Source organism: Austrofundulus limnaeus, unplaced genomic scaffold, assembly GCF_001266775.1.
Source record: "Austrofundulus limnaeus strain Quisiro unplaced genomic scaffold, Austrofundulus_limnaeus-1.0 Scaffold223, whole genome shotgun sequence".
NCBI lineage: Eukaryota > Metazoa > Chordata > Actinopteri > Cyprinodontiformes > Rivulidae > Austrofundulus > Austrofundulus limnaeus.
The window spans coordinates 37123-47720 of record NW_013952625.1 but is presented as its reverse complement, the minus strand read 5'-3'; the positions used below and the strand labels follow the sequence as shown (position 1 = coordinate 47720).

The following is a 10598-nucleotide window of genomic DNA, read 5'->3' as shown; positions in this document are numbered from 1 at the left end:
GTTTTTATCATCCTGCAGGCTCTGATGGAAAATTAATTTGAAGCTGAGGTTTTTATTTTATTTTATAAAAACCGTTAAGATTACTCTAAAGCAAAATGAGGGAAATTACAGATATTCTGTTCACGTGAGCAGCTGTCAGTCAGCACCTGTCAACGTCCAGACACACGACGGAGCGTGTCTGAACCAATCACTTTTGTTGGCATTGATCAGCTGACTGATTTAAATACATCTTAACATTCATGAGGTACTTTACATTGACTGTTTATGGTTGAGTGTGGGCGTGTAGAGGGTAGAACCTGAGGTGGGACCTCGTGCGCAAACTCTTGACGTGCGGTTGTGATTTATAAAGGAAAGATGCGCAGAAATGTGCGTACGCACGGTTTTATAAATCTGAATTTTTTTGGCGTACGCCATTTCCGCCTTTTGGCCGTACGTTCACTTTTAGTATAGTATCCACGCAATCCTTTATAAATGAGACCCCTGAACTGTGTTTTTGACTAAAACTTCTTTTAAGTTATCTCCAGATAAATTCAAAATATCTTGAATATTTTCTCCAACTAGACAGCTTTTCAATTCAAGATATCTTGAATAAATATTTTGACTACTCAGAATTATACTTTTATCTTTAAGTATTCTGACTGGTTAAAACATCAAATTTATGTAGCATTTTAGTGTAAAGTTTCTCAAGTGTTTTAGCCTCWCTAAGCTACTTTATTTGTTATTCAKTGTCAGGTCAGCCCAACTAATTGTTTTTAAACAATTTTTAGCTCTACAGCTCGTACTCGACATGAATTAAGATACATGGATAATTTATGGTCCGTCATTACAGCCACCAAAAAATCTGCAACTATTTGGACAGCTAAGAGGCAGCAGAGGGAGGTTACACACAATTTTCTTATTTTTGAACTGTAATTTTGACTCAAAATTGCATTGGCGATATCTTGAATTGCAATTAAGGGTGTTTGACTCTTTTAAAGGRCATTTCAGATATCTCGAATTGTTCTTCTGACTCATCAAAATACAGTATATTTCCTAGTCAAAACTCATTTTTAGATATCTAGAATGTATTTAAAGATAGTCAAGACGAAGCTGATTTTATGTTAAAATGGCCTGCCATATTTGKTTGAATTTAAACATCTACACTACGACGATGAGCTTTAAAAACGACTTGTGAAGACAGGAGCAGCTTGAGATCAGTGAATACACTGGAAATGTAAAAAATGTTTTTTATGTTAAATAATGTTCAGTGCTGCAGGTTAGGGATTGTAATTTTAATGAAAAAAATGCTGATTGTACAGGAAACAACGTTTTTATTAAATACACAAACTTTCTACAAATGATTTTTTTTTAAAAAATTTTACACTCTTTAAAGACAAACCTTGTTTTGATTCATTTAAATGTTTCGGAGCATGAAGTCTAGTTGAAAACTGCTTCCATAATCACAACAAAGGATTAGTTATTTAAAAAAAACTTAGATTCTCAGCCTTTACAGAATCACTGCATCGTTGAGGCTGAGCAGCACCGACACAGCATCTTCCTCCAAATCTGTCAACTCCTCCAGTCTCCTGTTTAAGTTTACCGGTTTCAGTGGAGCGGTATTGAACCAGACTGGTAAAGTTCCAGGTTTTTGGGGCAGACCCTGAAGCCCTGCTGTTTTATCCTGGGTTCTGACGTAGTCTGCTGCTCCGACCCGTCGTCGCCTCTCGGGATACTGCGCATCAACACGGACGGATGAAGGAGCTGAACGTCCCGGGCTGGACTCTGCAGGACCCGAGAGGTGCAGTTGTGCARCGGGGACGGCGGTCTCTGCTGCCTCCTGGTTGTGAAGCTTCAGCAGGTTGGTGAYGGCCTGATCTTCCTCCGCTGTGAGCTGGATGACGGCCCGTTGTGGCTGTGCCTGAGGCTGAYGGCTCTGGATCCTCCAGGAGGGGCTGCCCAGGTCTCTGGTGGGGTGTGGTCCACATCTGAATGGGTCCGGGTGGTTTGGAGGGGCCACGCAGGCAGACATGATGGGCTGCGGAGTGTTGAGCTGGGGGCAACTGAAAACCTGGTTGAAAACAAGGAAAAATGTATGGGTTTTCAAACATATGGCAACTGTATGTATACAATACATTAGAACCACTTCAAATTAAATCTGATAAATTAAAAGTTTTGGATAAGTTTAGAATATTTTTATCCACATGTGACTAACAGATACTAAACACTCGTTCAGTTTAGAGTTTGACTTGTTTTAAATAAAACTGCCCATGTTTCTGCAGCTGATGGTGACGAATTTTTTTATCTTTTTTATTTTCATAATTATTTTTGGTTTGATGATTTTATGGAAGTAAAACTTGATCCAACTTTTCAGTAGTACAGACATCAGTAAATAAACATCTAAAATCCACATTTTGTACTTTTACACAATAGTAACTCCTAAATGTCTCAAACTCCTCCATATGCTGCAGTAGAGGTTGAAGTCCACTCGCCTTCAAAATAAAAGCCCAACAGCCAATTTTAAAATGAGCTGAGATTTTGGGTTTGTGCACAGATGGATTTACATTTGAGTTCAGATTTTTCACTGATCTCCCATCTCCTCCATGGACCCAGMCCTTGTGCAAACAGAACTTTGTCAGGAAAACTTTGCACACTGAGAACACTGATTTTTGTTTGTTTTGAGCCATGATGTRTTAAACTGTGTACAAAACCACAAACCAATAAAATGACTTTTTACTTGATACTAAACGTGGAAATGTAATTTTATCTAATGCTGATTAGTTTTCCCTTCATTTTTTTTGCATAACCAGGAGGTAAAAAAAAAAAAAATGTAAACAGACTTCTGTTTTGGATGAATATGGTTTCATGACTTACCCTCATCCCAGAGACCATGGTGGGGCCAGAGTAGACTAGCTCCTCTGGGTTAATGTGGTACACTGAAGAGAGAAAAGATGTCACATGATGTTGCACATGTAATCAGAGATTTATGTGGCAGTAACTCACCTGTTTGCTTTCCTCCGTGAAAGTGAATTTGGAAACTTGTGGGGTTTGTGATGTAGGGCAGGAGGGAGGGGTGCTGCATGGTCCTGCAGGAGACTGGAGGCAGGACGGTCGGCCTCGGTGTCTGTTTCAGAACTAACTGGTTAAAAATCAAAGAAGCCGCTTTTGGTACTAAAGTTWAAAGAAAACGACTTACCACTGAAGGGTTCTCACTGTAGCTCATGTTTAGTTTTGTAGCTTAAAACGTTTTAAGTTGTGTCCAGTCGGTTTAATGAGGAATAGTAAACACTGGAAAAACTTAGAAACAGCGACATCTAGCGGCAGAGGCAAAAACAAGTTCATTAAAAAAAAGCTGCTCCTCAACTTCCAGTGGATGTTTTGGTACCAAAAAGGTCATTAAAGTTCATTTAAAACAATCAGCTGCGTGTAGTCAGAAAGTATTTACTACCAGGTTAAAAATATAAATTGAGATTAGTTCAGATCAAGTTAAAATTAGCTTTTAGAACTTTACAACTCAAAACCCTTCAACATGCCACTTAAAAAGCAAATCCCTGATGCAAATTAGCAGAGTTTAATTTTGACATGGTACAGGGTCTACTCCAAATAAAATTTCCCCTCACTTGGAGGGAAGACATCTTAGAATGYAAACTGATGTCCAATGGCACCAAATCTTGCAGTACCTTTTGCCAGCAGTCATGATACTTCTCCTTGTAGCTTAAAGGGAGTATGCAATAAAGTCACATTTATTAAAGTAGCCCTAGGAATATTGTAGCCATTTGTCTCATTTGGCAGGTGTCAAGTACTCACAACATTCCTCAAGTATTGATACTAGGTTTAATGCTTTTGCATCAACTCAGCTTTTTGAAGTATCAAATTAACACCTTAAAAAGCGACTAATGATAAAGGCTTAGGCYGTGCCACTATTAGTATAGATATTGAAATTGGGAGTTAAGGGTTGAAAAATTACTCCAAATCAGTATTTGTGCTTGTTACGACACCCCTGTCACTTGGTAACCATTTGCAAGGCATTATGGCTGAAGATAAGCCAAGCAGATGACTGACCAATCATGTCTTCAAATATACTTACTGCCTCTAACCTGCACCATAAGCTCTTGTTTCCTTATTGAGACTTATAGGCATTTAATGTTTTGTTCCTGCCATAAGTGGGAAGTATATGGACATGGTACCGACTTAGTGTTCAGTACTGCTTGGTGGCAAAAAATAAAATCCATAAACGCAGTAAGTTTAAAACAGCTTTATTTGTTTTACAAGTTAAACATTTAAGATTGAAATGTGTTGCTTTCACTTTCTTTTGTGCCTGCAAAAAGACACAAGAGTTAATACCTGAAAAACAGAATGTTGGGATCAAGTATTTATCCATTTACTTTTGTAGGAACCCAGCAGGCCATGAGTCCTATAAACCTTGATGTAGCGAGCAGTCGGGTAGAAGGAGGGCAGGTAGAGATTAGGGCTTCTGGTTCTTTGAGTTGCTGTGGTTTTAGCAGGGGAAACAGTAGAACTAGGCATGACTAGAAGGGGAGAGCAGATTAGTCTCAAGCTTGACAATTGTGTCCACATACCAAGCAATACATGTACCTTTTGTATCGTCTGTTGGATAGATGATTTTGCCAACACCGTCTTTCTCAGCGTCAAATATGTATGTTGAGAAGAGGCTGTAGAGACCGGTCAGAGGGTATGTACACTGCAGAGTCAGCCTAGGAGACAGGAAACATTMGTGGACTCACCACCAGCTGAGAATGCTAAGGCTTTTCTGTTACTTACCCTTCAGTAGAATTAGCCATGCCGAAGTAGTAGTAAATCTTGTTTTGATAAACTACATTCMCTGTTGACAGCTTAATAAAAAAATAAAACAGAAGGGACAGTCATTGGAGGGTAGCCAATGGGTTGTCATCATTTGACCACAATTGTTACCTTAACTACAGATCCACAGCTGTTCAGTGGAAATGAGTAGAGCACCCTGGTGCCATCCGTTTCCTTGGCCAGACAAAGGTCATTTGAGAGATGAGTTCCTGTTGGGATTTTACCACTTGGGAGGACATGGGACAGGTCGGCCACCACAGTCACCCAACCATTGGTAGAACACACTGCAGAAAGACATCATTAGTATGTGCAAGATACCAAACTGTTGCTTTGATGTCATATGCTCCTACCAATTAGWTTTGTTGCATTAAACAGACATGTCTTTGTTGTTGAAGTTAAGATTTTCGATGTACCATGAGACTTCACAAGGACCTCAAATGTACCAAGGAATCCTTTAAGAGATATTTCCTAAAAAGGTGTTGAGAAATATAAAAAGTTAAAGACCAACCCCTCTAGCCCACCACCACATTTAAGACAAGTTTTACCTTGTATTCATATCCTTGAGTGAAAAGTGGCACATACAGCTGCAGACTACGGCTGTCATTGCTCATGATGTAGCCACGCTTGGCTGCCAGCTCCAGTGTCAGTTGGTCTGGGCCAATGCCGATATCCCACAGGTAGTCATAAGACCGATAGGCCAACTCAAAGCTGATTCCAGATGTATTACAAGTAGTGCTAAAGGACGGAGGAGCTAACACACAAACACATTAATGACAATTTATGGCCAGAACTGTTTCAGGCTGAAGACTTACAGACATCCATTAGGACCATGACTGAAATGGTGTGGTAGTATGGCTCATTCTCTGGTACAGCAACAAGAGTAAAGTTGACATCCAGCTTGTGAAACATGGCTGAATTCTCTTTAGAAAACTAACACAGAAGGCATTTTGTTAGAGATAAAGTTCTCTATAAAAGAGTGCCACATAGGACATTAAATACCTGCTGTACGACAACTGGATCCCACAGAGGCACTTTYAAAGTGTAGCTGTGGGTGTTGTTCAAGTGAATGATTTCTGCAAGAACATATGCATGGTTGTCAAATGGCACTTTGAATGCTCTGCCGTTCAGCTGGATGGAAGTCAGCTGAACGTCTTCAGGGACTTCAAGGTAAATGGTGAACACCCCTTCTGCTTTGACAGTTCGGTCTTCAGTGATGAGTGGGCAAGGCAGTAGAGGAGAAACAAGGGTCCTGTGAAATCGGAGAGYGGTCTCCTCCTGATGTTCATCAACAAGACTTTGCTTCAAGTGCAGGTTGATTATGTAGAACTCGAAGATGCCGCCGCTCACGAAGCTCTGAACACAAAAAAAAAGTTTAATACAAGATACATCATTTTAGTCCACATGCGTAGAGCCTTACCTTTCTGAATCCTCCTTCAGCATTATAAGGCAGGTTAATTTCAATTGTGGAGTTTTGCCTTTGCATAATAAATCCATTTYGCTCTGCAACTGCTGGCTCCATCAGATGACCGTTGAGGCCTACACTGACTTTGGTTCTGTTGTGACTGGAGTACAATGCTTCTGGAGTCTTCCAGACCATGTAGCCATCGTCATACGATCCTTCATCTGTTCAAAAGCAAGGATAGTTTTTTTTAATGCAAATGCATTTAGTAAAATAGGACAGGACAGTGTTACTTACGCATGGAGCAGGCAGCAACCAGGTCAACCATGAGGACGACCCAACTTTTCCTGGAGAACACTGTTGCGTGGACCACCTCTACTGGAACGCCATTCATCTGTACAGAAGACCAAGTTGCCAAGTTCAAGGAACATTTTATAGTGGAGTCTGGCAACAGCCTTACCCTAGTCCTGTARGATTCGTGTTGTCCGTATGGCGTTCGAAACACAAGCCGACCATACTTCAGGTCAAACATGTAGGCCAGCTCACGAGCCTTGGAGAGGCTCATGGGTGGCAGCTGCTCGTCCATGTTTTGAAACGCCACCTGCCAGTCTGAGGTGCTGGATGCCTGAGAAGATGCCAAGTTTTAGTGGTGAACTTCCAAAAGTTAAGTCTTAATACCATTGACACTTACAGGTTTTAGAGAGTTCCAGTCATTTGTCCCAGAAGAGCAGGGAAATTCACTCCTCACAGACACCTGCAGAGAAAGTCAGTTAGACCAAATCTACACAAGGGGTTTACATTTACACTCATGCTCACCTCCATGTAGTTGACCTCACAAACAACCTCTCTAGGAGACCAAAGCAGAGGGCGAGAACAAGACTTGTTCAGTGYATAGACGGACTCCACCCCATTGTAGTTTGTAATCAAGTTAAGTTTGAAAAATAAGTTGTCACCCTATCAGATAAAAATGGACAATGTCAAAAAAAATTTTTTTAAATAAACTGGTTAGGTTTGTTCTGTCCATACTTTATTCTCAGTGTGACAGCTGAAGTAAGAAGCTCGGAGCTCAACAAAGCCCAGGAAAGAGAGAATGGTGATACTGTAACCACACTTTGCTGCATATTCATCAGTGAGGAGATAAGCACCGGTTCCATCTGCAAGAAAAAACTCAAAGCAGTTAATTTCAGGATCTACTTGGTCTGGTGACWGCAGAGAGCAGGACTCACCAACAGCCTCAAAGCGAGGATTACTTCCAGTGACTGAGAGGTCCAAAGCTATCATGAGCGAACGATCATGACACTCCATTTGAAGAACTCCTGTGTGAAGATGAAARTCAGAAGCTGGTCTTGTTGTTTGGCAGTTCCAGTCAAACAAATGAACAGTGACCAACCTTCCATAAGAAAGTTACACCCTGCAGTCGGCCATACAGACAGGAGCAAAACCACACTGCAACACAAGAAGAGTTAAATACTCCAGTAAACAGAATGTCCTAACTTTGAAGAGAACAAGACAACTTACTCTAAAACTAATTTCAAAATCATGCTAGCTTCTGTGTTGACAGTGTCTAAAGCTAGCTTGGCTGCTAGCAAACTACACCAACTGACCAACACAAGCACAAGTGAACCACTAGAAGCTCACCAAACCTGCAGTCTGATGCAATACTCCCACACACCAACTTTAATTAGACTGTTGCTCCAACTCTCAACCAACCAGAAGCTACATCCAAACATGCAAACAATTAGTGATCAAAGGGACTTGTGCACGAACAGGTGCTAATCATGAGTTCTTTGTSTTCCTAGGGAGAAATTTAGCGTGATTTTTTAAAGGGCACTGCTGCACAATTAAAAAGTACATTCAGTACAATAGTATAATAACAATAAAAACATGACATTGATAAATAATTAAAATCCAGAGTGCAAAAAAATGCTAACTTTTAAATAAAAAMTTCTCCAGTTCTTGTCCTCAGGATTTATTTTAACCAGGTCAGCTGAAGCTGTAGTTCTGGTGGATGAAAACTTCCATTCTAAAAACCAGTTTAGGAATAACGTTATCAAAAAATGTGATCTGGAGAGAAAATGTTAATCAGTGGTGGGCAYARTTCCTCWGAAGCACTAAAACACTAATAGGGGAACTAATTYCCYGATTARTGCTTTAGKGCTTTTGCTATTTTTTAAATTTATTAGTGGATTAGCACTTGCTAAATTTATGGGCTAAATTTAGAAGCACTAACTGAGGTCTTTAAATGTTACTAATCACTAATTATTGTTCACAGTTGAGGGTGAAAGCTGTCACATATTTTGTTAATATGAGTGTCACTTATCTACAAGGTCACATGTGTCAAACKTAAGGCCTGTGGGCCAAATGTGGCCTGCAGGTGACTCCTATTTGGCCCACCAAGGGCACTRAGTGACAACATTCTGCACACAGTAAACATTGTCTCATGTTGACTCTGAAGRATGTTCCACATGTCAACTGGGTTATATTAGTGCTTYAGAATTAGCTTTTGCTAAATTTTCCAATTAGTGCTTCAGAATTAGGGGACCTAAATAGTTGAGTTAGTGYTTTAGGGTTAGTGCAACTAATACAGTATTTAGATTAGTGCTGCTCACCACTGATGTTAATATTTACAATCCCATAACAGATATGGAAAAAAAATCACTCAGTAGATGGTTAGCAAGAGACCTCACCATTTTTGGACGAGGTCTTTTATCCAAATCTGAAGGAATTTCTAAGTTAACATAACCGTGCCATTCCTTAAAATTTTAGCAGTATTAAAAAAGCCAATTTAATTATTTTTGAATTTTTATGGAGAAACAAATCCCTCTATATTAAAATATCTCAACTGGAGGCATTATAGATGGTGAGTCGTTGATAGGTACTTTTAGAATAAATTGGATCAATTCTTATTTGCTGTAGCAAAATTCTATGTGATTCCACTTTCCAAAGTCTCTGTTTGATAAGGTTGGAGGCCTTGATTTTCTGTTAAAATGCGATTTTGAGATAAGATTTCTTACAAGCTATCAAACTTTCATAAACAGAGCCCTCATTTCTGGAAAAAGATGTTATTTATTTACCGTTATTTTACCAGGCAAATCACAKTGAGATCTCAGATCTATTTTTCAAGGGAGGCCTGGGCCTGAAGGCAACCTATTGCACATGTTTTTGTGGGGTGGCRGAAACYGGAGTACCCAGAGGAAACCCATACAAGCACGAGGAGAAGATGCAAATATGCACAGAAAGACCCCAGGTCTGAACCGGGGATCGAACCCAGGACCTTCTTGTTGTGAGACCTTGGTGCTAACCACTGAGCCATCATGCTGCCAAAAAGGATGAAAAGGATATTTACTCATGACTTTTCTCCACATGGTTCAACTCTCTGGAATACTCGTGCAATTTTGGTTAATAGGAAAACACTTTTTAAAAATGAGTGGTTTCTAAAAGATATAGTTTTTGTAACAGATTTATTAGACCAAAATGGTAATTGATAAAATAATAATAATTGATAATTGATTACATATTATATAATTGGTAATTGAGTCAAAATGCTAAAAAAAAATTACGTTGAAAAAAAAAGTTTTCCTAATTTAAATCTTAATGTGTTTAAATTGCATGATGGAAAATGTAACAACAAATTGATGTTTAAGTCCAGAGTGTTTCAGGATTATAACAGAGGATTAAAGGTGCCAGGATCATTTTCACTGTCTATTACGGAACAAGCAGCTTCTAAATCTATCAAATGGCCAGTTTCTCCCAAAGTCAAAGAAACCCATTTTRAARWAATGAATATTTACCCAGCTGCARAATTCTTAAAAAAGATATTTAAATTTGAAGTAGACGCCTTCTGTGGTGAAAGTGAGGAAACTCTGAACATCTGTTTTTCTTTGCCCTGAGCTCCAATGCTTCTGGTCTAACATAAATAATTGGTTATCACTCAAAAGCCATGTCTTCCATCTTTTAATATTTCACATTGACTTTTACATGGAGAACTTGAATTCATCCTATTCAGACATGGTTAACCTGGTAATTCTTTTGAGTAAATGTCATATTCATTGTAGTAGCAGTTCCCAACCCAAACCATGCACAGCCTGGGACAGGGCACACTTTTCTGAGTCGTTGAACCATTTGCCAAATTCTCCTCGATRCCAACCAAAAGTTCCCGTCTATGTCCTCCCTGAATTCCTCCCATGCCCGAGTTTTTGCATTCTCAACCAGCAAAGCTGCAGTCCATCTGGCCACACTGTACTGGAGTTAAGGTCAGGCCTAAAACATTTGACCCGACCCAAGCCCGAAGACATGTTCCAACCTGATTCAACCTGACTAGTTAACTCTGAATAGAGACCCGAGGCTGAAGTCCTGATATTTTTAAAGAAACTTTATGTGGGTTTAATGTGATCTCCTTTTT

At 39.6% G+C, this 10598-nt stretch overlaps 1 protein-coding gene across 3 annotated transcripts; it reads right to left on the bottom strand.

Annotated features, from left to right (window-relative positions):
- Window positions 1-4216: 4216 nt before the first annotated feature.
- LOC106525309 (uncharacterized) lies at window positions 4217-7863 on the bottom strand. 3 transcript variants are annotated; one of them, XM_014019496.1, is made up of 18 exons: window positions 7715-7863; window positions 7587-7642; window positions 7423-7512; window positions 7223-7350; window positions 7013-7150; window positions 6888-6950; window positions 6657-6821; window positions 6494-6590; window positions 6215-6420; window positions 5797-6150; window positions 5610-5727; window positions 5343-5548; window positions 5148-5265; window positions 4909-5081; window positions 4759-4829; window positions 4573-4691; window positions 4362-4505; window positions 4217-4294 (listed from the first exon to the last, which is right to left on the bottom strand). In XM_014019496.1, the coding sequence occupies exons 1-18, from the start codon at window positions 7735-7737 to the stop codon at window positions 4257-4259; spliced, it is 2307 nt and encodes a 768-aa protein (XP_013874950.1). In that variant the 5' UTR covers window positions 7738-7863; the 3' UTR covers window positions 4217-4256. The 3 variants fall into 3 exon arrangements, 2 of the variants coding, with proteins under 2 accessions (XP_013874950.1, XP_013874951.1); XR_001311100.1 differs by having other exon boundaries at window positions 4225-4294; window positions 4362-4466; window positions 4557-4691; XM_014019497.1 differs by lacking the exon at window positions 4217-4294 and having other exon boundaries at window positions 4353-4466; window positions 4557-4691.
- Between the last annotated feature and the right edge of the window lie 2735 nt (window positions 7864-10598).